Source organism: Balaenoptera physalus (genome assembly GCF_965194825.1).
Source record: "Balaenoptera physalus genome assembly, chromosome: 8".
Lineage (NCBI taxonomy): Eukaryota > Metazoa > Chordata > Mammalia > Artiodactyla > Balaenopteridae > Balaenoptera > Balaenoptera physalus.
The window spans coordinates 123,849,215-123,876,718 of NC_138887.1; the positions used below are offsets into that span (position 1 = coordinate 123,849,215).

At 53.4% G+C, this 27,504-nt stretch overlaps 1 protein-coding gene across 2 annotated transcripts in view; it reads right to left on the minus strand.

The window, feature by feature from the left end:
* Nucleotides 1–27,504, minus strand: part of PTPRN2 (protein tyrosine phosphatase receptor type N2) — a 707,285-nt gene that overhangs the window by 99,750 nt on the left and 580,031 nt on the right. For both annotated transcript variants that reach the window (XM_082472631.1, XM_082472630.1), the window contains one exon: nucleotides 9,972–10,184. In XM_082472631.1, the coding sequence (XP_082328757.1) occupies nucleotides 9,972–10,184 (213 nt within the window). The remainder of the gene's footprint in view (nucleotides 1–9,971; nucleotides 10,185–27,504) is intronic.

Sequence of the window (27,504 nt, forward strand, 5' to 3'; positions counted from 1 at the left end):
CTTATGAAAGATGTCATTTAAAAAATATTCCTTTGTTGGTTATTCTTCTGCTTCACTGTCTTTAGAAAAAAAATGAAAATGATAAAATGCTTACCTATAGAGCAAATCCCGAATTTTAAACTTTAATTGGATGATTTACATCTAGTTACATATTGACACTAACACCTTGTGCACGCTAATAATCCCGCATCTGTCACACAAACTCTTCTAGCTGATTTGCGATTAAACATCACAAAGTCAATCCAAGTTGAAACCTGTGCTTCGTGTCCCTAACCCTCAAACACCCTAGAGGGGGCTTCCCTGGTGGCGCAGTAGTTGAGAATCTGCCTGCTAATGCAGGGGACACGGGTTCGAGCCCTGGTCTGGGAGGATCCCACATGACGTGGAGCAACTGGGCCCGTGGGCCACAACTACTGAGCCTGCGCGTCTGGAGCCTGTGCTCCGCAACGGGAGAGGCCGCGATAGTGAGAGGCCCCCGCACCACGATGAAGAGTGGCCTCCACTTGCCGCAACTAGAGGAAGCCCTCGCACAGAAACGAAGACCAAACACAGCCAAATAAATAAATAAATAATAATAATTAAAAAAAAAAAAAAACACCCTAAAGAACTGTGCGTTTTAAAGCATTTGGACTTACTTCCTGATATAATCATTTGTGAATCTTCCTTTCCCTACTCTCCAAATAATCACAAGCACAGACACATACAAACGTACCCAGACACCTAATTTTGCTGGTTGCATTATCTTTTACATTCAAAAATCTTAAGAGAATACTTTTTCACAACTGTCACCTTCCTAACTGGAAATCACCTTTATGAAAATCTTGCCCTTGCTAATAGAGAAATAACCTACCAAGATTCCATGTTTAATTATCAGCAAGTCTTCCAAAGCAGAAAACCCCAATGGAGACTTTAAATATTTTGAGCAACAAAGTTTAAGAACAGTTAATCAGATGGAGAAGAGAAGCACTGTTACATAGCTTCTCTAATGTCACAGATGCCGTTACTGTGATGTTCCTGAAAAAGCGACTGACGCGGCATAGACCCACATGCAGCACAGACAAACCCTGCCTGGTTCCTGAAATTCCCTCTATTCCATTTGTCCGTGACCCTCTCAGATCTGGGCTCAAGCTTCCCGTCGCCTCTCTCTCCTCAACACAGGCTTCAGCTCCAAGAAGACGTCTGCTTGTTGCCCAGCCTTCTGGCTTTGTCTGCTCCATCCTCTCCCAGGCACCCCTGCCTCCATTTCTCTCCGTCTTGAGCCCCTCACTCACCTTCTCTGGGAAGCCCTCCCTGACCACCCCAGGCTCGCTGGGGCCCATCACAGAGCTGCTTGTCTCAAGCACACGCCTAACCCAGTGTGAACCGGTCCTGCCTGTAAACTCCAATGGGAAATAAAGTTCTCTTCTGCCCCTACCGTTTCAGAAACTGTGACTCTATCATTGGAAGAAATAAATTCTGGAAAAAAACACTGTCTGGAAGAGTTCTAAGTTCAGCCACGCAGCCTCCCCAAGGCTCTCTGAGGTGTTCATTCTTCAAGGGTGACCCGCACGCCAACAGGGATGCAGACACAGATGCAGGCTCTGGGGACCACACCCAGGCCGGGGCAGCTGCCGGCCAGGGGTGGGGAGAAGGGAGGGGCAGTCACGGGGCCGAGGCACAGAGACTCCAAACCAAAGGGGCCTCGGGAGAAAGTGCTGCTGACGTCCAGTCTACCCCTGGGTGGGAGAGACGGCCTGCATCCGGGGCTCACGCTGGAGTTGTCCTCCTCCCCCATGTCCCTAAATGTTCCTCCGCTGACGCCTGGAAACTGCTGTCACCTCCCGATGCTCCTGGGCTGGGCTGGGCACTTGCACTTTAGCAGGAAAGAAAAAACCAATGCGTGTGTGAATGAAAAGAAAGTCGTTTTCCGACAGCAGAAGGGAAATCACTTATTTGGGGGCCGTGGTGCTTCGGTTTTCAGGATGTCTGTCTCTAAAGAGGGGCCTCGGGCCACTCTGGAGAGGTGACTCTGAAGCTTTCCCTCCTCTAAATCCGCGACTCCTGTTGCCTCTGAAGGTCTGAGCCGTCATTCCTCCTCTGACCACCTTCTGTAATCTCTTAGCCTCTTTTATGTCAGGTCCGTGCTGTGCTAGGAGCTGGGCTTGGCCATTTTTGACAGGCTAGTGCATTTCACTGCAGGTGACGCCACGCGGCACAGAGACGTCCTCTGGTGCCCATCAAGTCCGCCTGAGAGTGGATGGCGCCCATCGGGGGCGCGTGAGAGTGGAGTGCCCTTGGGCCAGCCTCCGGGAGCAGGGACTGGGCGGGTCTGTGGGCTTCTGCTCTCAGCGGCCTGCCCCGGGCCGTGGTCTGCAGATGCCGCCTGCAGAGAGCTGGGCTCTGGTTGAAGAGGCATCTGGGGAGCTGCCCTCACCTCTTCCTGGGGACAAACGCCTTCCCAGAGGAAACGGGTGAGCAGAAGCTAAAGAAGTTGGGAGACAAGCCCTCAGAAGGGGAGACGGGTCTTCTGGGCCTGTTAAACTTCGCGGAGAACCGTCTCGCTCACGTACAGTGACCCTCGGTCTCTGATTACCTGCCTTCTAGAATTCCTTCCCCACCCTCCTACCATTTTGGTCTAAATCCCTGTTTAACCCATTTTTCACACTTCCCTTTGCTGTTTCAGGCTTCTCCTCCCCACGCCCACCTTTCAGGGTGGCTCAGCATCCTCTCCGAGAGTCCGACGGCAGCAGGTCTCCAGGGGCACCTGGCTGCACACAGGCTACCTCCCCCGCCAAGGGATGCCCAAGCCACGCCCCTCAACCGGGCAGGGGCGACACTCGTACTAGGGCAGGCCTGGGGGGCGGAGAGTGAGGGCTCCTTCTGACTGAGGGTGGCCTAGACCCAAATTCGCACCCCGAGTCCACCTTCCTCTCCAGACAGTGGACTGATGACTTGACCGATCTCTGGTCCTGGACAGACGGGGGAGAAGTGCTCCACAGAAGTCCCCGGAATGTTGTCTCCACACCTGGCCTTCCCCACGAAGCCTGGATTTCCTAGAACAGTCCAGATCTCCAGGTTTCTCTCCGGTTTTCCCTAGAGGTACACTGCTTTCTTTGCAGACTGTATGTGCCAAGTTTTCGTTTAGAAAATGCGCCTGCATCTCTGGACCAGGGCCTGATGGAGAGAAAGCAGCCCATGCAAAGGCGAGGAGGTCATAAATGCACACTTGGGCTGGGAGGGCCAGGCCCAGAGCCGAGCAGCTGAGACGAATCCCACACCCACCGACAGGCACTTCTGAGCACCAGTCACCACAAACAGCGGCCCCTTAAACAGAACTCAGATGTGAGATGCACTGGCCCCTCCACGACCTTCTCTGACCTTCAAGAGCCCAGTGAAGGGTACAAAGCTCCTTCCTTCCCACCTTGTGGCGAGGAGAGCTGGCCTCAGAGGAGGGCTCGGCCCAAGTTCCAGCCGATGTCACGAGGGTGGGAAGCACGGGTCTGAACGAACTTAAATATTGGGAGAGAAAGAAATTTAAAAAATGGAAAGTGTAGCAAAAGGGAAAGAGACTAGGAAGATCAGCATGGACGCGACGAAGAGCCGTGGTCCACGGAGCCGCTCTCGTGATGGAGAAGCTGGCCCAGCCTCAGAGGACAGCGTGGTCCTTAGAACGAACACTCAGGGTGGGAGGGGCCTCCTGGGACCTCGGCAGGGTCCACCCCCCCCCCCCCCAGCCCCGCGCGGTCCCTGCAGCCCCACCCAGCTTTCCTGCCTCCAGGCCCTGCTCCACAGGTCCACCCTTACTGGGTCCATAGCCACAGCCACGAGGATATCGGGTCTGAGCCCATCCTCCTGCCTGGCACGGCCCCCATCCACCCGGGGGGCCATCTTTGTGGGTCCACCATGCCTTCTTCACCCCTCGGCGGGCTCTGCGCTCCTCCCTGTGACCCTGCAGCATTTGATGTCCACGCCATGCCAACCGCCTCTTGGTCACTCTGGGACGTGCTGCTTTCCAGGGCTTCACGTGGGTTTACAGCAAATGAAATCATCAGTGGAGCAGAGAAACGAGGCCGACTCTTCCTAAGTCTCCCACCACGAGGAGGAAGGTGGCGGCAGGGCCATCAGATCCGGGGGCCGGGGAGGGGTCACGGCCCACCCCATGCCACTCCTCCACGTGTACAATGAGCCCTGCTTGCCCGGAGTGGCCACGCAGTGTGGACCAGTGGCCAGAGGCGGCTTTCGAAGCACCTCCGTGGGCATCGCTCGGCGGGAGCCTGTAGCTGGGGGCGGAGGGCAGGGACTCTCAGGGGGTCTTCCCGGACCCGGGGCACCCTCTGGGCCGCTCCTCTGGTGTCTGCAAGGTGGAAGGGTGCTCTGATTCTGACAGCAAGTGGGCAAGGCAGACTAGAACATTCCCCGTATTGAAGTCGATTAAAAGGATGCACCTCCCCTCGTCACCCCCCAAACTGTCCCCCACCTAGCAGCCGGTGAGGACCAGACCTCCCTCTCGGATACACTTTCTTCCCTTGGCTGTGCCAGAACAAAATGGGAGGACCTGGGAAAAGTCGCCGGACACAGAGGAGGGAAGATAAGCCCCCCTGCTGCCCCCGCTTCCCAGACGTAACTTCCTGGCCGACCTTGAGAAACACTTATTTGAGTAAAATCCAGATCTGCTGACACGCCAGGAAAATGAAAACAGACTACAATAAGTAACGCGGGATCCAGAAGAAGCCGCAGAATCCAGGCCTCAGAAATCTTCGTATTAGATGCTCCAGTCTTTTATTTTCAAAATATCTCACTGAGCGGTCTGTTATTTTTAATTAAGTCTGATCTAATTATCATTGTCTGATCAGGGAAGTGGCTGCTGTATTAGGACGGCAACATGTTTTCTTTACATGTTTAGATATTTCTTTGGCAATCTTTCCAGACTTCAGCCTCCCCTAGAAGATCTGTTTCCAAATCTCAGGAGCTATTTTTGAGCAACGTGTTGCACAGAAACCAGAGAACGAGCGTGGAGTCGCTGCTTTTGGAAACCACACGTTTGAAAATTTAAGATTTATGAGAAAAACATGCTACACATTCAGGTCTTCCAGAAACACGTTCAGACCCAGAGTGGAAAGGTATCTGGAAGGTTTGACTGAGCTTGCAGAACAGCTTGTTGGCCCTGATACCGATCCCCTGACACTGAACACACAGACAAAAAGCAGGTCCCGGAAACGCTCGAGGCTGACAGGTCCCTTTGCTCTCATCACCCAAAAGGTGAGCAAGTTTTCCTTGGGTTCTCACAAGGCTGCCTTGACGAGCATGGCGTGACTTAAAGTACAGGGGAGCCCAGGCCTGTCTGGGGGTTGTGGAGGCAGGAAGGCCCCGGGCCTCACCTTCAGCAGCCGGGCTTCTACCTGACAATACACCCCCTTGCAAAACCAATCAGAGTTGGGAAAGGTTCGAGTGAATTCTGCCTGTGGACGTTGGTACTGCCAGCTACTTCTGCAAAGGCAAAACCTGAAAGATTCCAGTTCTCAGGCTTGACTAAGTTATCACAGAAAGAAATGTTCTTTAATAGCATTTCAGGGCACCCTTCCATTTTTGAAGCAGGACAGATTTTGCTTATTGGAAATTTGCACCCAAAAGTATTTTGACCTGAGAATTTAAACATAAAGCCAAGCCAAGCCACTGTAAGATGCACGGCTGACTGAAATGGAAAGGGCTATGGTAGAAACTGGTGGTGGATCAAGTAAACCCCAGGAATTCACTGTTTTCCACTTCAACTGGGAAAGGTTTCTGTGCCGAGTGCTACACCGACAAGAGGAGATTCACCTAGAAGGGCCTCCGAATCAAAGGCCAGGAGAACAGCCGACTTGGGACCTGCCCTCTCTTTGACAGCCCGGCTCTCCTCGCTCCCAGGCGTGAGGACAGGGGGCCTCTGGGCTCCCGGGTGCGTCAGCCCGTGTCGGGCCGTCGTTTCCCGAAGAGTCTGGAGCTAGCGGGCTGGGCCCCGGGCGGCTCTCCACAGGGCGCCCTCCCGACCGCTTCCTCTCCTCTGGGTCGGGTTCCAAAGGCCCCCAGATACCCAGGGAACCTGTGGGCACTGGGAGACAAACCATCAAAAGAGGCCTCGCCGGCAATTCCGCAGGAGCCGGTGCCCTCACGTGGGGAAGGGGAGTGGCTGCTGTCCTGGGATGATCAAAGCCGCAGAGACACGGACTCAACATTCAAAGAGACTCGGGGAGAGCAAGGCGGGGACGCCTTCTAATCATCTAACAGCTTGTTTCTGCGCAGTTTTACCCAATCCCCGTGCACAGAAGTAGGACAGCGACGTGACAACGCAGAATGTGCTGGTAGCCTCGCCTCACAAGCCTGCTGGATGCCCTTGGGGAGCGTGTGTGTGTAAATACACACTCACGTGTGCGTACAACATACGTGTCACGTGACATGCCAATTGGGGGAAAACAGGAATAAAAGTAAAGAAACTGGCTTTTTAGATCAGGAAATACAGACTTAATCCAAATACATTATGCAGCTCTATGTAGAGGACAAAAATAACATTTACTAAAACAATGGGGAAAAGTTTGGCGGCAGAATTCCATTAAAACATGATCTTTAAAGATGGATTTCAGTTCTTCTACAAGTTAACATACCCAAATCTTTCAAGTTTGAGCGAATTAAACTTTGATAGATTACTTGGTGAAATTGATATCTTGTTAAGTGTTAAAATATGAGTCTCTTAAGAAAGATGTGATTTTCCAATAGGTAAAGCAAATGAAAATATCACACACTTACACGTGTAAACTAACTAAGAGTCTTTAAAATGCTGACTCTGTCTATGAGATAGTTCTATTTTAAGGGAGAAGAGAAAAAAAAATGTTTAAACATGTTTGCATTCGAAGCTAATAATGCAAACTACTCACTGTTTGGAAACAATTTATGAAAAGCCCACTGATTTTTCAGGAACCCTCCACGAGTCTGCTGGAACCTCAAACCCCAAACCACGGATTACGAGCGTGCAGGGGCATGGCACGGACCACCAGGGACCGCAGGGGATGAATATTGGAAGACGTAGACCAGAGCTTTATGAAGGGCCAACCACACGAGGGCCTTCCCACTAAAAGAATCTGGCAACAACACCACTGCTGTGCAGTTTAATTAGGACACGTGGCCTCTCTGGCGCTCTGGGAAGAGGGAATCACACACCCAGACCCTCCTCCAGACCACCAGCCCCGAGCCTCCCCTCCCCTCTCTCCCAAGGCCTGTGCCCTGCATCCTTCCTGCATGAGGACACTCAGGTCTTTCGTTTACAAGGTGACGTCATATGCTGATATCAGTAAAACCTATGACACTGCCACCTACCATTCCACCTTTCCTAGGCCACTTAACTTCTATACTTACACAATACTCTTTTTCTCCTTCAGAAACTTTATAAAATGAATTGAATATTTCCATCATGTCCCCATGAAATAAAGCATGATATTAAATTGTTCAATTTTCCTTGTAACCCCGTGATGAGAATTATGCTGAGGTTATCCATAACCTCACCTGTATTGTAGAATTAGCAAAGTGCAGAAGTTCAATGATTTGAAAACGAAGCGTGGAAGCAACAAGATACTGTCCTAAACTTATTGTTTTGTGCTTGAAATACTTTAAAAAACTTTTCAGACAGATTTTTAAACTTGAAGGGGGTCTCCATGGCAGTTACAGAAAAACCTAACGAAGTACGGATACATGAATGAATGAATACCTGCTTCGTTTACAAATGTACAATCTTCTCTGCGTAACTACACTCTTACAAGTCCTTAATCCATGACTCAGCTAAATGGAGAGCTAAAAATCAGGACATCCTTATCCCCATTTGCTGAGTGTATTCTGCTAAAAACAAATCAAAACAACACGATAGCCTCGTGCCAGCATGTCCTCACTGGTAAACAGTCTACTCTGAGGGCGCAAACCTCCACATTTAATCAAAGTAGTTCCCATAGGGTGTCCTGTAGTAATTTCAAAACTAAGCCCACCAGAAAATCTTTCCAATAATTTCATTTCCAAATTTTCCTAGATCCTATTTTTAAAGGAAATGTTTTTTTCTGTGTTCTCCCCCAACCCTTTTTTTTTTTATTATTATTAATCTGGATTGAAGAAAAGCACACATTTCATTTATTGTCTGGATTACAGATTCTTATTAAACAAGCCAGAGCTCATTATAAAATCAATATCAACTTAACCACCATGCCCCCAGGAGGAACCACATAAAGGTCACTCCAAGAAATTCAAACAATTTTCCTGCTGGAAGGGCATGATTTTAATTACAGATACTATTAATTAGAGCTGTCACTGGGAAGCTTTTTTTTCTGTTAATTATCACAAACTCAGTCCTAAGTGTGCATTTGCAACCTGCACTTTTGTCAGAATTAGTCACTTCTGCATGCAAGTCCAACCTTTCCATTCTATCAATATTTTATATTCGAATTTCAAAGCATATCAAAGGATGCCGTGCTTTCTACAAACCTCCGCCCGTACGATCTGCCATCTCTCACACACCTAACAGAACTAGTGTGATAATTTATTTATGTCCCGGCACAGGCTTGGCCCAGAAGACCCAAACGCCTACACCGGTCTTGCTCAATAGAATTTCTGGATAAATTCTTACTAGTTTGTGTGACATTTTTTCCCAAGCTTCTTCTTCAAATGTGCTTTTTCTTTTGCTTTGAAGCAAAGCTAGCCCCTGAAATGCCATCTCCCACACATTTGAAGTTGCTGTTTCTTTATAAGAAAAGATCGTACTGACCAGGCTTCTGACCCCCTCCAGAAAACCAGAGGTTTTCTTCATTCAACACCACCACCAAGAGTTTTGAAGTAGGGAAAATAGTACTTTCTGGTCTCTCTTAAGCAGAGCGATTTTATCAGTTCATCCCAGCACCTTATGTGAGACAGGGTCAGGGGGGGCTCTCAGACAAGCTCTTGGTGGGGGGGGTGTTCTAGAAAGAGTTTGAGCAGCCCCCCAGCAGTGCAACTGTGATGACAGAATGATAATATTTATAGACGTGACTGTAAAAGAGGATGCATTATTTACACGACATACTCCATATCACAATCATGTGACTTCAGAAAACCAGACTCTACTCCAATGGGAGAAAACCTTTTACAAAATATATCGATTGAACTTCAAAAAACGATGATTAAGTAAATTACCTTCCCAAATGGGAAGATATACTTGGAGTTGCATTATATTTTATGTTAGAAGAAATCAAATGCCCTGACTGGTATATATTCTGGGCTTGCATGGCTTGCATGAAGATGTGTTTTCATTACAGAACATTATTAAATCTGGAGTGCGTGCTACGGAACTCCCAAACATCCTGTGAATTTTTTTCTTTATGTCCAATTTGGTCTGAATCTCCTCCCCTCAGTCTCATTGGTTCCAATTTTTTTCCAGGTGTGTCTGGACTATTTCTGCATCACCAGTGCATGGCTCCACCACTGCTCTCCTGAAGACATCCTTTGCTTACTTTCCATCTATCAGCCTTAGCTGCCACTTTATCCAAATAACAGCGAAGGTGGCAACAGATAAGGTCAGAGGATCTTTTCACATAAGACCCTGAGGAAGTCGATGATTTAAGAGACATCTTCATACATCTGCACAACCAATTTATCTTGCAACTCTGGCATTTTTTATGAATAGTGGCCAAACTAAGAAAGATAACAGATAATACATAATTCATGTATTGTCCTTTTTTCACATTTCTAATTAGCAGCCCGCTTTCACAGCTAACATGAGACCATCCCAGAACAGCATAAGATTAATTTAGAGCAGGAAAACTAGGGTTTCAAGGTATTTACATGAATGCTAATGAGAAGTTTCAAATCGTCATCACACAAGAACCCAAACTATGAATAAATGAACAACTGCTGGGAATGGGGGAGGGGCCAGAGACGACTTAAACAATCCGTCCATTCCAGTGGTGAATGGAACCGAAACAGCACTTAGAAAAGTCTCTTTTTACCTGGTAGGCGTTGGTGGCATCGGGGTCCGGGTCGCCCCCAGGTCCCGAGAGCTTCTCCTTCAGCCTGTACTGAGAGCTGTGTCGTAGGCAGTAGATGACGCCGGACGCCAGCAGGACCGCCACGATGGCCACGATGGAGACCAGAGTGAGCACGATGAACTTGGTCGAGTCCTCTTGTTCTGCCTGGTGAGGCAGAAGCTTGAGTTTGCTTTTCTGCAGAACAGGAGAGGGGGCAGGTTACGACCCAGCGAATCATGAGTCCTGAAAACCATCCCTTCCAAACGCAACCTAAAACGTAAAGCTCTGGGCTGGCACTGAAACAACAGGAGGGCATCCAGAAAAGCAGCCCTCGGACCAGAAGCTAGAGTCATTTCAACACAGCGCACCACAGACGGCAATGTTTTCACAAGGAAAGCCATTAGAGGCGTCACTTTTTTTTTTTTCTTACCGGCCGCCGTTTTTCAAACTTAACGATATAAAGTATTTGGCAGCTAATTCACTGCCTTAAGTAAAATAAAGCCTTCGTCCCTTCTAAAGAGGTATGAGGGGAGAGGACGCTTCAGAAACGGTGGAGCTGGGGTGGAGGGATCGGATGGGGGTGCCTAGCTCCTGCTGTGGGTAAGAGTAGCAGCAGAAGTCCAACAAGTGAGCCTGGTTCTGTGAAGCGTCAGGCTAATATTCTTGGATATATTGCAGGGAGTTGCCATCCCGGAAGCCCCTCCGCTCGCCTTCCAAGGCACGTCCCCTCGTCCCCTCGTCCAGACCTCGGACCTGGGCCGCGTCTGCACCCCGCACAGACCCCGCACTTCGCACCTCGGCACTTTTCCTTGAAAGGAGCTGCGAGACAGGGGCGCAGGCACTATGGTTCAAGAGCTCACTTCTCGGCGGGTGAAAGGTAAGGGAGCCCAGGTCCGGCAGATTCTCCTGCTTCACGGGGGCGGGGTGGGGGTGGGTAAGACCATCCTTTCGGTGCGTTGCACGAGCCTCCGTGCGCACAAAGTTGCACAGTGCTCGCCCTCATTAGCTTCATTATAAGGAATATCAGCAACAATTAAAAACGCCAGGGGACGATGGGGACTCCGGCCAGCACACCCTTCCGCAATTACTCGGGGAATGAATAGAAATGCACGCCCCCGCCCCAGTCCTGGTTGCTACAAGATGCGAACAATTAGCAAACTCCTTTCCACCACCTAATTTCGCGTGGTAACAAAATGGATTTTTCCCCATGAATGCCTGGCCGGCCTATTCATTATCTCTCTTCTATTAGTAATTTTCTGCTCCGTATTCAGCCTCCCAACTCTTCATTTCCTCCTGTCTCCGAGTGTACACAGGGCCTCTTATGTCAGGCCGGGCCATTTTTATCTTGTAATCATAAAGGCCACCAAAGCAATTATCGCCGGTCCTGACTGGAAAAGCTGGTCATTAATTAGCCTCCTTTTGCCTTCGGTGCCGCGGATTAGCTGGTGCCGGCACTGGGTTAATGGAAACGCGGGTGAAATGAGAAAAGACGCCGGATTTTCTTGCCTGGATGCGCGGCTCCGAGGAGGACAGCAGGTCCGCCGGCGGCGGGAGGGACGGAGGCGCGGGGACGGTAGGGGGAGGCGCGGAGGGAGGGGTCGGGGGAGGGAGCCCGGACGCCCGGGCGGTGGGGCGAGCGGGGCGCGGAGCCCCCGGCCCGTGCGGCCGGTGCGCGCGGCCCTCGGCCTGGAGGGAGCGGCGGGCGGGAGACCCCTCCCCATCCTCTCTCACCCCTCCCCTCGCCCCTCCCTCCCCGGCCCAGAAAGAAGTCACCCGGAGGGCTACCGGCCGCCAGCCCCGCCGGCCCCGCTACCCACCGGCACCGTGTCCCCGCCCCGCGCGGCGACAGGCCGAACCGCAGAAATAAACCGGAGGGGCCCGGCCGCGGTGCCGGAGACCCGGGCGGACCGGGAGCGTGCCCGACACCCCCGTGCCCGGCTTCTCGGCCCCCGCGCGGTGCCGGTGGTTCACGCCCGTCCGCCCGCGGCCGGTTCAAGGGGAGCGCGCCCCTCTCCAAGCCCTCCGGCCCGGGACGCTCCCCTGAGAGGCCGGCGAGGCTCCGGCCGCCCGGGTTCCCGCCCCGCCGAGGCGCCCCTCCCCCCACTAGCGCTCCTCCGCTCCCGGGAGAGGCCGGCCCCGAGCCTCCGCAGACGAGCGGGGTCGACAACAAAGGAGGGCGCGCGGCCGGCGGAGGGGGCGTCCCGCTAGCCCCCCGCTCGGCGCCCCCAGCCGTCACTGCATCCCCCACTCCGCCCGGCGCAGGCGACCGGCGGCCCCCGCGCCCCCCCCCCAGGGGGGCTCGTCCAGGCGTCCGGGGTCCCCGCGCGCCCACGTGGCTGACCGCGCCCGGGTACGGGGCCTTCCCGAGCCCTCCTGCCCCGCGACGTGAAGCGCACACGCGCGCGGTGACCAGCCTGGCTCCGAGGGGACGCGCAGCGCCTCGGTGGGTGGCCACCACCTCAGTGCGCAGCCGACGGGCGGTCGCCAGCGCGCTGAGGACTGAGGACCTGAGCAGGGTCCGGCCCAGGCGCGGGGTCTCGCCGGGTAAAGGGGCACAAGCGTAGCCCGGTTGTCGCTCGGTTCCAGGTGGGAGGCCGTGAACGCGCAGGGGCCCCCTAAGGAGGCCGGCAGCGGCGCCTGCACTGTACCCTGGCCCGGGTCTGGGGCGGCAGGAGAGACCCCGGCGGGGCGCTCCCCCGGGAGGGAGGCCGGGCAGCCTAAGCGTCGCCGCCCGGCCGGCTCGGTCCTTTTTGCCGGAAACCGACGGTCACCGTAACCCGTACGCTTTGCTCGGCCGGGGAAGCGGAAAGGGGCCTGCCCGGCCTCCCCTCACGCAGCGCTTGGAGTTTACTCAGAGGTCAAAGAAAAATGTCAAGGAGAGTGACTGCCCGGGTCCCTCCTCCCTGGCCCCCGCTCTGTCTCCGGCCAGCTGCGCAGCCCCCGCTGGGTCCCAGGTGCTCCCGGGGAAGAGGAGGGGACTCCACGCCCACTGAGTCCCACTTTCTACGGTCCCGTCCAGCTCCCCGCCGCCTGGGCCGGAGCTGCCCCGCAGGGAAGGGGTGGCAGTGGTCCTCCCACAGCCAGGAGAGGGGTCTGGTGAGGCTGGGGAGGGCAAGCACGGGGTCAAGGAGGGGCCTGGACAGCGGGGCGGTCGGGGAGGAGGGATCTGACCGGGAGAGGAAGGAAGCCTGTTGGGGACAGAGAGGGACGCGCCGGTTTGGACCACTGTGACGCTGAGGCCGCAGGATCTTAGGGCCCGGCTGGGAATCCTGCCTCTCGCCGGCCCCAGGGCACCTCGGTTGGAACCCGAAAAGTCGCTCTTCCTTGGGGCGCCCTCAATGACTCCAACGTCCTACCTGGTGCTGTCGGGAGGGTCAAGCGGGGAGGAAAAACTCTTGGCTGCAAGTCAAGGCTGAGGAACCCCGGAAGAAACAAAAATTTATACTTTTTTTTTTTAATTAAAGAGCGTGAACTCCGTCCTCGGCACAGGGATTGAGTTTAAATAACTATGATCATTGTATATCCGTTCTTTATTGTAGAGTTAAAAAAAATCTTAAGAAGACCCCTGCTAACCAGGAGATTTAAGAGAAAGCAATGGGTGCCTTTGCTTAAAAGTGAGTCTGACCCTCTGTCCTGCCCAGGAGTGACCTGCGTCCCTGCTCCCCCAGGCCGAGAGGCTGTAACTACAGGTGCTCTCCTGCAGCCTTGTCCTGGGGCTGAGCCCTGCCGAGAGCCTTCCACTAATTAGAGCCATCTTGCCAGTCTTGACTTGAAATTGAAAGAAAATAATGTTTAAATATTTATGACTTTGACATTTACAGTCAGGCCGCCTCCTTCTGTACAGTGGCAGCTCCCCCCCCCCTGGAAAGTTTGGAGCAGAGGAGGGGAGAGGGGGAAGGTGGAGGAAGCAGCTGTCCCAAGCAGCCCGGTCACACAGGGAGCACGGGGTGTCTGTGTACCCCAGGGTGCAGGCAACACATATACAAGCACTTAATACTAAGTTGCAGAAGCAGGAAAAGTATGATTTTTGTAATAATCAGGAAGAGTAAGTCAACTTTATATCAGGTTAGATGCATCGAGAGTAAACTGAAGCACATTGCATATTTCTTCCACTCAACCATCTCCACCTGCAGCTCCTTGAACTTAGAATATAAAATATTGCAAAAGCTGTGATTTGAAATGCATATGTGACCACAGAGGCAATCAGTGGAATTGCTCTTAGAATCTGCAGACATTGTCCTGACCTATTTAAACTGTTTTGATCTGTGCTTATAAGTGAAGGTGCATGGGGCTTCCTTTATCTTCTTTGCCATTTATGGCAAAATACCTTCAAAACTTTTTTTTAAAGCTGTCCACGTGGTAAGCCTAAAATAAAAGAAGAAAGAAGAAAAAAGAACATTGTATACCCAAACTTGATTGTGAGAACTGAGGCAGCTACACAAATATAAAACTTTATGGTAAAAATATTTGTTGACGGGTAGAAAAATTTAGCATTTTTCCAAGGCTGTGCTATGCAACCAGTTAGCAAGAGTAATTCATTATCTAAATCACTGACTTCAATTTTAAGACACACTTGTACCCAAAAACTTATGGGCACAGGCATGCAGCAATTTCATTGATACTAAACTTCTAATATTGTTGATGTTTTCATTTGCATCATTTCTAAAGAATTTGATTTGCAAACCCAGCCTTATCCCGTGTTCCTCTGCACTTTTATGTTACTATAATTGTAAAGATCTTTTTCTCTGTAAAATGTAGAAATTAATTTTAGAGACTACTAATGAATGGTTAAAAACAAGTCTGTCTTTGGTTTCCCAGATGAATCATCTTAGAGTTATTTGAAAATTTCATGCTAAGTTTACTAAGATATATTTACTAAGATATAGTAACTATCACTTTAAAGCTGATCAAAATTTTTAACAGCTTTCAGGCCACAGGAATGACCAAACTTAAAAATATTGGGGGGGGTGTCTTAAAATATTTTAAAAGTATTTTTTAAAGCTGTTAACTGAACTATTTTTAATTTGGAACTGGCCACAGAATTCTAATAAATGAGAGAAGTCAGGCGGAAATAATCATGTATTAATTCTCTGCATTACAAAATCTTTTCAGAAGCTATTATCAGAGCAAGAGGCATTGCGGTCTGAATTCAGGGTGGGAGGAATCCTTTGTGCAGCTGGAGGCTATTGTTCGTTTGTGCAGATGAAATTGTACTTGCAAATCTGCCATTCAAGTAGCCAAAAAAAAAAAAAAAAAAGCTTATATGGGCAAAAGAAAACAATCTCCAAGAAACAATTATTCTTAAATATAAACCTCAATGAAAATAAAGTGGGGATACACTGTTTTAAAATCGTCTATTTGTGAGGTTTTGTTCAGGCATAGGCATAAAAGTAAATACACAAAACATTATAAATTGTCTGTTTGCATCTTTAAGCACTCCTATAAGATCAGTTTTGGGGAAATACTCTGTTTTCAGGTGTCAGGGAAGATTTACGATATTTATGTTTAAAGTGGGAAAAACACCCCCGTGTGAACTAATTTTTAGCAGAGCTTGATAAGCAGCAAATTGTCTCGGGGTAAACAGAGGGCGACCCTCCGAGAAGGGACCGACGTGGCCCGGCCAGGGAGAAAGCCGGCCCGGCCACCTCTCAGGCTCCGTCGGCATGTTTATCGCATCCAAACTCAAGCCCGACCAATAAGCTTGAAGCGCGGCCGGGGGCCCGCGCTGCAGAAGCTTACGGTCGGCCCGCGGCCTGCCCAGGCCCGGGCGCGCGCCCCCGGGGTCAGGCGTCCCCTGGGTCACCCGTGCTCTGGAAGGAGTTTTTTTTTCCCTCCGCAAGAAGCAAGCCCTTCTCAGCACTGGGGTTTCTGCTTCTCGCCTTCTCGGAGGCTTAGAAGCCGCCTCCGGGAGGCTCGCCTGGCGTCGCGGGTCGGGACCCGGCCGCGGCGCCGCTCCGAGCGCGGGCCCCGGGGGCGCACGGCCGTTTTCGGCCGCTCCCCCTCGACAGGCCCCGGCTTTCTCGCTTCTCGTTCCCAGTCCCTCCCGCCTTTCTCCTGTACGCGATCCGCACCGAGGTGGGAAAGGTCGGACCGCAGCGCCGGACACAAAGGGTCGAGGGTTCCTGGGAGCCGCGGTATTCACAGCGCGGAGGGGTCCCCAGGCGGCCCCAGCCCGCTTCCCGCGGGGACAATGCGGGGGGCCCAGCCCCTCCCGCCACAAAGCGCGCCGGCCGCGGGGCAAGGATCGGTGTGCCCAGCGACGCCCGCCCACCCCGGGCCCCGCGGAGCCGCACAGGCCCCCTGCCTCACCTCGCCGCCCGTCTCGGGAGCCAAGCGGGGTGTGCTTAGCTGCGTGCGGGCGGCCCCTCCGGGGCTGATAAAGAGACGGGAGCTTCCGCCTCCCTCCTGCACGCAAACCTTCACCGCCTCGCACTTTCGTTCGCATTCATCCACAGAAGGCCGGTTTGCCGAAGACCACTGGGCCCCGCAGCGCCCTTGACCCCAGGCGGGGAGGCTCCCCGGTGCCGACCAGGGGCCGTTGTCTGCGGACTTAGCGGGGCCACTGGACCCCAGAGCAGGAGGACGCGGGGGCAGGGGCCGGGGAGCTGGGCGGTTGGCGGGGGCACCGTGCCCGCTGCGGCCGTTGGCTCCTGGCCACCCTCCGGCTGTGCGTTTGGGGGTGCAGTAGGCACTGGTGACTGTGACAGACACCCCCAGCCGTCCAGCGTGGAGCGACCTCTGAGCACTGATGACACAAAAGGGCGGGAGTCCGTCTCCGGCTCTACAAGGTCTCTTCTGCTGAGGTTTCAACCCCTAGTTCGGGGGTCTGCCCGACTGCCCCGACCGAGGCTTCTCTAAAACCCCGAAGCAAGTCCCAGTTCAGAACCACACAGGTAGTCAATAAAGTCCCTCCTTCAAACAGCTCCGCGTCAGAAGTTTCTCTGGCAAGCGCGCGGCCGCCCCACCGGGGAGGGCGCCGAGACAGCGCAGCTTCCTTTTGGGGGAGGGGAGGTGGCCGCTCGGAGGCGTTCTCCACCGGACCGGGGAGTTCAGAGAACCCTGCACTCTCACACACGGCCCCACCTGCCCCTGGGTGCCCATCCGGCGTCCTCTAACTGGGACGCCTCGACAGCACAGAGGCGCGCTCCGGCCCCGATAAGGAGGGCGAAGAGCGCCCCAAAACGGGCTGCGGGGAAAATGCTCCCACGCTGGTTCCTTTCCACGCCGGCTGCTCATCCTGCCCTTCATCTTTTCCCACAACCCTCCCCATCTGCGACCCCCACCCCCGCCCTCGCCCTCGCCCTCTTGCTGGTCCGAACCGCCCGGAGTGGCTGGCGATGCGGAGTCCGAGAGGCAGTGGCCCCAGCCTAGCCCCGGCGGTCTCCGCGGGGGAGCTATGGGGTGGGACTGCCACCGACCGGGTCACCAAGGGATGTCCACCCCTGACCCACTTGGGGGATGACCTCAGACGCAGACCTCCCCAGCCAAACAGAGCACTTGACAGGCGGCCTGCTGCGAGTCAGTTAGCCCCCGGACTGGGCTCTCCGACGCCCAGGTCGCCCATCCGAGCCCCTCACCCCACCCCCGCCCCCGCCCCCGCCCCGCGCGCACCCTCCACCCTTACCAGATTCCGGTTCCTCGCCGCGCCACCTACATGCCTTGGCAATGCCCTCGGTGGGTCTCTCCCACTCCCTTCGGCCCCCAACCCGGCCCCTGTCCCTTCTCCTACGGCCCCACCAGTGCCCACGCCCCGGCACGCCCCGGCCCCGCGCCCCTGGTTACCTGCAGCGGGGCGGGGCCGGGCGCCCAAGCCGGAGGAGAGGAGGACGTGTGCCCGGCCGAACGGCCTCGGGGCGCGGCGGCCGCGGGCAGCGGCGGCGCCATCACCGCCGTCAGCCTTTTTCCCTGGGCCGGAGCCACAGACGAGCGGGCCCATCCTGCTTCTGACCACAAACTTCTCCGGCAGCCGGCGGAGACAAAGGTGCCGCGCGCCGCAGCTCCACGGGCCGTGGCGGCGGCCGCACTAGCTCGGAGCCCGCAGCTCTGCTCCGCCGCTCGGCCGGGCTCTGTGCGCTCCGCCGGGGCCCGGCCCCAGGGCAAGGCGCTCGGTTCAGGGCGCGGAGAGGGTGGGCGCGGGGCCGGGCGCGGGACGGTCCCCGCAGGGGCACCGGCCGCGCGCGCAGCTCCATCCAGCGCGGCCGCCGCGCCCCGCCTTATATCCGGCCCGGCGCGCACCCGGCCGGCGGCGGCGCGGCTCGCGGCCCAGCCACCGGTTGCTATAGCGATGTCCCCCCCCCCACACACAGGTTGCTGACAGCAATTGGCTAAGGGGCCGCGGCTCTCCAAACACCCTCTCCCGCCCGAGAGTATGAATGGACATCGGCTTTGTCAGTCATTTGTACAGCGCGGCAGCCCGGGCCTTCGCCTTTTCTTTCTTTTCAGCCTTTCTCCCTTTCATCGTTCGAGTCGCACTTCAGACTGGGCAAGTTCAGGGTAGCGCCCGGGGGAGAGGGGACACGGCAAGAAATGTCAACCTGCACGGCCCTGCTGTGACCTCTGCTGTGGGAGGGGTGGCGTCGAAACTCTTTGCAAGAGAAAAACTCAGGACACATCCTTCTTCCGAGTTAGTTTAGACACTTTTGCCCTGGGGGCCTTTTGCTCCCTTTCCAAATTGAAGCTGGCCAATGACGCCGGGCAAATCAGCAAGTAAATGCCCCCGCCCCCCGCCCCCCGCCCCTTATAGGAATCCCGCTCGAGTGTTTAGGTCTCGAAGGCGCCTACAAAGCGCCTTGCCGGACGCAGGAACTGCTGAGAACTTTGCCACGATTTGGTCCAGGCGAAATGCGGGCCGCCAGCCCAAAACATCGGACAGAGATGGCGGGGAAGCGAAGGAATCGAGCTGCGTCCTCGCTTCCCCAGGTCAAAGGCCCGGCCTGGCCCACTGCCCCGCAGGAGGAGCGGAGCGGGGTCGCAGGCCGCGCTCTCAGCTAGTCGCTCGCTCCTCCCGAAGCTCCCCGACCCCAGGCGCGGGCCCAGGGCGCGACTCAGAGTCGGGCCGGCGGCGCCCGAGGCCAAGCGGGGACCTGGGGGGCGACCAGACCGGCTGGGCCTGGTGAGCGGCCTCCCGCGGACTCGCGGCAGCCGCGTCCTCTCCCCCGCCCTTTCTCCCCCACTCTCCCCTGTCCCAGCTCTGGACCCCTGGTCGCAGCCACAGGTCGGGGCACCCCCGGTGCGCGGCGACCCCCGCCGAGCAGCCTAGAGCGAGAGCTGAAACCCAACATCTGTGCGTACAATGCGCTCTCGAGGCCCACAGCTGCAGGCACAAGGGGAAGAAAGAAAGGAGTGGTGGGGGGGAGATCTTGTCACATGCAGATGACAGTCTGTGGAGGGCTCTTTAGTTTCTCCTTTTCTGGAAACCCGAGCGCCCTCCTCCCAGTCTCCCTCTCCCACCGCCTCCCCATTGTTCCCGCGCTCGGGACAGCTGGAGACGGCGGCCCGCGGGAGCAGGGCGGCCCCTCCTCGCCCGACGCCCCTTCTGCCCACACCCGGCGGCCCCGGGGCCCGCTCCGGCCCCTGCAGGGAGAGCCGCGGCCCCCGCCCCCAGCCCGGTCGGCCCCGCGGGCGGGCTCGCACCGCTTCCCCCCTCCCTTCCCCCGGGCGCTGCCCCCAGACCTGCCCCGCGCCGAGGGTCCCCGCCGTCGCGCTTCCCTCGCGGAAACAGAAGTGCCTAACCGCCCGGCCCCCGGCCCACCCTCCCCGGGCCAGGGCTCCGGGCACGAGTGCCTGCGAAGTGCTTGCCTCTGTCTAAAGTGTCCGAAGGACTCGCTTCCTCTGACCGAAGGCCTAAGCCGAGATCCACTTGCATTTGCTATTTCTAGGGGCCGAAAGTCGAGCGCTTCCGAGAACCCGGGCTCGGTAGGCCTGAGCGGCCCGAGCCCGCGGGGGCTGGAGGCCTGCTGGCCGCTTCGCCGGGCTTCGAGAAGCTCGAGGGGAAACTCAGTTTCGGGGCGGCCACAGGGGCACCGCGGCTCCACTCCAGCGACCCACCACGGCGCACCCCGCCCCCCGGCAGCCGGCAGGCCAGGACGGGGGAAGCCACCCTTGCTCTCGCGTCCCCACGCCGGGTCAGGGCCTACAGAGCCCCTGTCCTCTGCCCACCCGCCGGGCCTCCCGGGAGCTGCCCGATCGCTCCCATCCCCAGAGCCCACGCCCCGCGCCACCTGGGGACCAAGACCCGACTGGCTGTCCCTCCCTGCTGCCCTCCGGGGGGCCCGGGTCGGCCCGGTACCTCCTGGAAAGAGGAGGGGGAAGGGGAGGAGGCGGGAGCGGCCCCGGAGAGCCCCGGCCGGGGGCGGGGGTAGGACTGCGGACAGAGGGGCCGGCAGGGAGGGGAGGCCTGCGGGAGGGGACCTGCCGCCCTCAGCCTGGCTGGGAACCGGCCTCTCCATAGCAACCGCTTGTGCGCGCGCGCGCTCGCTTGTGTGCGGGGGAGTGGGCTGCCGGGCCTCCTCGGCCCGCGTGGGGGGATCTCAGGACGCTGGGGGCCGGGGACAGGGAATCCTCTCCGGGACAGGAGGGCCGGCCTTTTCTGAGGTGCTGGGGACTCCGTGCGGTCAGGGGACGCCGCGCCAGGCACGGGGCGAGCAGGGGGGACGGGGGCGGGCAGGGGGGACGTGCCCAGGCCCCGCGCTCGGCCGTGGGGGCACCTGGGCGCCCGGCCCTCGCTGTCGGCCCGCCTGCCTTGCTAACAGGGCCCTGGGACTTGGCGGGAGTGAGCGCGGTCGGTGCATCTGCACGGAGACCCAGCACGGTGCCTCCCGGGGCGCGGCGCGCCGGGCCGGGGCCGGGCGGCCGCTGCGGCCGCGCCTCCCTCCCCGGCTGGCCAGGGATCCGCCAGGCGCACCTGGGGTTGGCGCGGGGGCAGCGGGGCTCGCGGGGCCGGGGACCGCGCCGGTTCGGGGAGCGCCCGGCCTGCTCACCCGCGCTGGAGGGGAACCTGCGCGAGCTCCCATCTGCGGTGACGCGCCGAGAGGCTCCGGGAGCCCGCGAGGGGCCCGGCCTCGGCGGCACCCTCCTCGCCGGCCGGCCGCCCGCTGCACGCCCCTCTCACTTTCCTTGCCCTCGATCGCCAGGAGCCACAACCGGGTGTGAGAACTCTGCTCGGATGGCCAGGGGAGCGGCCCGAGGGGAGGCCCGGTCCGGTCCCTCAGTCACCAAGGTGGCGCGGACCCCACGCGGCCACCCTGGCTCTACGACAGACAGCGCGAGGAGGACCCTGGCCGCGTCGTCCAGGGCCCCTGGGGGCGGTCAGAGGGTCGGCGACCCCAGAGAGGGCCAAGTCAGATACTGTCCTGCTTTCCATACAAACACGATATGACATGTTAAATAAGTAAATAATAAGCAAATACATTCATTTTATTTAGCTAGTTTTTCAGTTGTCCCAAAGGGTTTCACTTCCAACCTCAGAGCAGCACATTCCCGATTTAATCTGAATTTAGTGCCCTGTCTTTCTTGTGCGTTCAGGAAGGAAGGGTGGGTGGCACGATGGTGGCACAGTTTAAGTTTGCCTGTGGTCACTTTTTAAACAGAAGGGCCTTAAACTCTTAATGCAGGTTTTTATGAGCAGAAAAGTCTGTTTTCTCACCCATGCCTTGGTGCACACCACACAGTGTATTCTTCATGGGGTCGGGACTTGTCAAGTCCTCCCACCCCTTCCTCCCCGCCCTCCCAGGATGCAGCGCCAGAGTCCGGAACCCTCACTCTCAGAGCTTAAACATGAACAGGTTGCCCAGGAAATTCATTAAAAGAATGTATTTATATTTTAGGTTCGGATTCTTCTAGTCTGTTTCAAAAACTGATAAATTAATCCACCAGATTTTCATTCTATTTCCCTTTATTTAAAAATTCTTCCTTATATCCAGGGCAGGAAAAATGTATCTATCTTTTAATTCTTAAAAATACTTTAGTAGGAAACTGTTTTGACAATAATGTAAGGCTAGGTTCAGCTAATATCTTGGAGAATGAATGGTGCTGTTAGGGGTTTTTTTTGTCATGAGAGCTTAGACTTCATTTAATAATAAATTTCAGTTTACAATTTCAATGACATTTTCAGAGGAAACTTTTAAACATGATGCAAAATGTTTTTGAGAGGCATGTTGATTGAAATCATTTATATATGATGCGTATATTATTCATATAGAAATTGGGATTGTTTAGCTGATGAATAAGAAGTATATGTAAAATTCACCAAGACCTACAAAATATCTAAACAATTTAAATGGTTTAAAATGATATGTTGATCTTGCTAAGACTTCTTTTAAAGTGCAGTTCACATTTGTTATGTGTAAAACCTAATGTTCTGTGTTAAAAATCTCATTTTCAACTTAGGAAGCACCAAACTGTTATAGATCACACATTTAACTGATTAGAATAAATTTCCAATGAACTAAATTATCAGAGAAAATGTATTTTAAAACAAAATAGAGAAAGACTGTGATGGGAAACATGATTATTATAAAGCAAAACAACACCTAGGTCAGGAATTTTCAATATTATGGTAAGATAGAAAGTGGCAAAAAGACCTTCTGGGATACTTGCTTGATTTCAGAAAATCTGAATCAATTTTGTTAAAAAAATATAATGGTACATGAATTATATTTAAAATACTCTTGATTTGTAAATCCATTTATAAAAATGATTTTAAATTATAAAAATGAAATTTGATCCTTTTAATATTGTAGCTATGTGTATACTGTATTTTCATACCGATATAATGTTAAAGAAAATAACATTTTATGTCAATGAATGAGTTTTGAAAAGCAAGATGTTTTATTGGTCAACCTCCTAGTGAAACAGTAACTGTCACTGAGATAATTTTCTAAAAAGGATGCTTGCACAGGTCAGTAGAGATGACTCAATTGAACTGCATTAGTTGTGAAGAGCAGTATTTTCAAGGACAATATCTGGAAGAGTTTTAGACACTGATGACAAGTCCTGATTCATGGAGACAGAAGCCAAGTCCATTGCAACAGGAGGGGCTGCACGAGTAGATTCCTCACCAGTCTCCCTTGCATATTGGAAGCGGGACAATCAAATTCACCAACTGGGGTGTTTAGCAACTTTAACATATTGCTATAAAATCTTTAAAACTGAGAGGAATGGAGAAATAATAAAATTATTGGTTCAAATAGTTCACTTTATTTCAAGAAAAATGTGAATTCTTTCCTCAAAACAGAAAGAAAATCACCAACGTAATTCAGCTTTTATTATTCTCATCTTGGCTCATCTTCAGATTGATCTAGAATTTTCAAAATACAAAAATAGGAACTCTATTATGAAATAGAGTTGCTACTCCCTCCAATGGCTTCAGAGGATCACATGAAACCACTGTATTAAAACCAAAAAATGTATTTCAGAAAGAATTTATGCTTGAAGGACTCGTTAACAAATATGTAGGAATTTTTTTTAGATTTTCTTTTTCAAACTTTGAAATTACAATTCCTGTAAGGACAAGAAAAGCTTCAAAGCCTGATTATTACTATTAATGGTTTGTCCATTAAGAGTAGCATTCTGAAAAACTCTTCATACGGACAGATGTTTACAAACAGAGCAGTCTCCCTACAGTTTAATTTGTTTTTTATTCTCTAGATTCTAGAGTCTAGAAGGTGTATTACTTTCAATTTCCCTCTTTGTAAAGATCTAACCTTTTATTATTTACAAAATAATGCTATAAAATACATATTTAATAATTGATGTCCAGTATAGTAAATATGTTGTATGTTCATGACTAGATTTTATTCTTCTTCACAAAACTGAGCTAAAATTCCTTAGAGCGAATGTTTGCAAGAAAGACTCATTACCACTTGAACAAGAATCTAAATTTTTTTAAAATGGCTAAATCATGCCGTTATCTTCAGATGAAACACAATAGTGCTATGAAGAATGTGTGAGTTCTCTCTCTTTTTGGGTTAAAAGTGCTTTCACATACTTTGTCAATTACATAGTACATGTCCACTATAATTGTTTGGAAACATTTTTTTTTCCTGAAATTGCTTTGGAATTAAAAGTAGAACAACAATTCAAGCAAATGTTTATTTCACAATTATGCATTTCAGCTTTCTCCTGTTCACATATACTTTTAAGGAAAACACTGACGTATGCTTTAATGTATGAAAATAGGCTCCCATTAAATGTAAAATTGTCACAGCCTGACAAGTTTGGCTTAGTACCTGAAGCCTACAGAAGAGGAATCACTATAAAGTGATATTTTCTGATTTTACATTGCAAACATGTGTACAAGTATTGAGATCTAATGGGGACAAAGTTTCTGGAAACAGCCAGCGGCTTGTCATTCTGACACAACATGGATCAGTCCCAGAATGTTCAGGGTTAGCTGTCACTCCGAGAAATCCAGTAATGGCCCTTCAGAATTCCGTATGAATTCACCCATAGCTGCCGAAGAGCCAACTGAATAAAAAACGGTTGAATCTTCTCTGTGGATGCAGCATTATGTGCATTCACATTTTAACAAGTAGGATACAAATCAGCAGAAAATCTTACATAGGGTGCTACCATGTACTGAGACAGCTTTAAAAATTCTTGCAAAACTACTATATATATATATAGTCTCCTGAGATCTTTCAGTTCAAACACCTTAGGAAGTTACATATTTACTTCGACCTTTCTCTGTCATATTTGAAGTTCTCATTCAGAATTATCTGGAGATATGCGCAAACAAAACTAGAAATCTAGTTTTACATTTTCTAACCATTTTGTACTTCTGATTCCTCCAAGACCCTATTATTTAATCTGATCACCCCCTATTTCACTGTTCTTATTTCCAAATGGCTCTTGAGTATTTTTAAGAATAAAATAAACCTTTAAAGAAAGATCACTTCTGACCATTAAGAATATTTTTTAAAAGGCCATTTACAAAAGCAGTGCCTAAATGTGACAGCCACACTGGCATGGTGGGGAGAAGGGTGGCTTCTCCAGGTGACAGTCGGGAGAAGAAGAGGCCCTGTGGGCTCAGCATGTTCAGAATAGACTCAGTTCCTTCTCTTCCGTTGGGTGTCCCGGTTTCCATGACAACGGCCTCTCTGTCCTGAATGTCCTTCTTTGGGGTGAGGCTAGAGGCTTTCTTATGCTTTGTCCTCCTGTGATCAGGTCTGTCCCCTCTTTCAGGCCACAATGTGCTCTGACCTCACTCCTGGTCCCACCTGCACCAGTGCCGGCTCGTCCTGTGCCCCGTGTCCTCAGGATCCTCCCCTCAATCCATTTGACCCCCTTCTTTTCTCACTATCACCTGCACCAACTCTTCCCCGGATCCATCGAAGGTTGGCTCCCTTTCCTCCAACCAACCAAGCTGGTGTGTTCAGAGCACCCTGCTTCCTGGCTGCCCACACCAGGCCCCCGTGTCGGCTGCCAGCACTGGCTCCTCATCTAAGACCCCCGCCCCGGCACTGCTCCCCCCAGCCCCCGTGCTTTCAGCTCAAAGTTTCTTATTTGAAACCCTACGTTGAATCCCTTGCCTTCAGAATAACTGGGTGCTCCAGATTTGTTAACCTCTCACAAACGTGCACACATCACCTCACCTACACACACACACGCAGTCTCACCTACAGGCACACACACCATCTCACCTACAGGCACACACACACTCTCACCTACAGGCACACACACACTCTCACCTACAGGCATACACACACTCTCACCTACAGGTACACACGCCATCTCACCTACAGGCATACACACACTCTCACCTACAGGTACACATGCTGTCTTACATACAGGCACACACACACTCTCACCTACAGGCACACACATCATCTCACCTACAGGCACACACACCCTCTCACCCACACACACACACTCACCATCTCACCTACACACAGACATGCCATCTCACCTACAGGCACATGCACCATCTCGCCTACAGGCACACACACAATCTCACCTACAGGAATACACACAATCTCACCTACAGGCACACACACCATCTCACCTACAGGCACACACACCATCTCACCTACAGGCAGACACACCGTCTCGCCTACAGGCACACACACAATCTCATCTATAGGCACACACACCATCTCGCCTACACACTCACCATCTCACCTACAGGCACACACACAATCTCACCTACAGGCACACACACCATCTCGCCTACAGGCACACACACCATCTCACCTACAGGCACACACACCATCTCACCTACAGGCACACGCACCGTCTCGCCTACAGGCACACGCACCGTCTCGCCTACAGGCGCACGCACCGTCTCGCCTACAGGCGCACGCACCGTCTCGCCTACAGGCGCACGCACCGTCTCGCCTACAGGCGCACGCACCGTCTCGCCTACAGGCGCACGCACCGTCTCGCCTACAGGCGCACGCACCGTCTCGCCTACAGGCAGACACACCGTCTCGCCTACAGGCACACACACCGTCTCACCTACAGGCACACACACCGTCTCACCTGCAGGCACACACACACCATCTCACCTACAGGCACACACCACCTCACACAGTCACACACCGTCTACAACACGTGTCAGCCATGTCACATGCCTGCAGTCCTCTCACATACATGTACACACATCACCTCCCATGTGAACACACATCCTCTCACACATCATCTCACACACACGTACACATATATCTTGTACACAAGTGCATACAGCATCTGACACACGCCATCTCACATACACGTGTGTACTTGTGCACATGGAGAAGAGGAAACCAGGATGAGCAGGGCTGAGCAACCTGAGCCCTGTTTGCTGCCTTTCCACGTGGGGCTCATGGAGCCCCCGGAGGCCCCCCAGAAGCCCCAGATTTGTGCGTTGCTATTTCTACTTTCACAGATGAGAAAACCAAAATTTTGAGAGGTAAACTAAGTGTCCCACGCTGGTCAAGACTAGAACATCAGTAAACGCGCACACACACACACACACATATATGTGTGCACGTGCACACACAGACGTGCACACATGCCATTTTACAGGGAGAACTCGGTTTCTCACCACGGACCCTGCGAGCCCCGGGTGAGCAGTGAGGGCACCATTGGCTCCTCCCAGCCTCCCCGTAATAGTAATTATTATTCATTCAATAATAATAATTGTCTTTGGAAAAGACAGCTGGCACTCAGTCTCAGTCTTCTATGAAACGAGATTGCGGGCATCTTACGAGCTTTACCATTGCTGTCACTCTGGCACCCACCACCGAAGAATCGGCGCCACAGATGCCACTTCACGTGCCCATCCTTGCTCCCTCTGACACAGCCCCCGGCCTCCGCCACCGCATCTGGGGCCCCAGCGGCGCAGACGGTCCCGCGCCGCCCCTCTCCCGGGAGGGCAGGGGTTTTAGGCAGGATGGGCTCTGGCGCCAGGCGGCACAGGCCCTGCGCTCACCACACAGGAAGGTCCACGGTGGGCAGAGGCGCCGTGCCCTCCTACCCGACCGCCCTGCGTGCAAAGCCTCCTGCCTCCAGTTGGGGCCATCGCTCCCCCCACGGA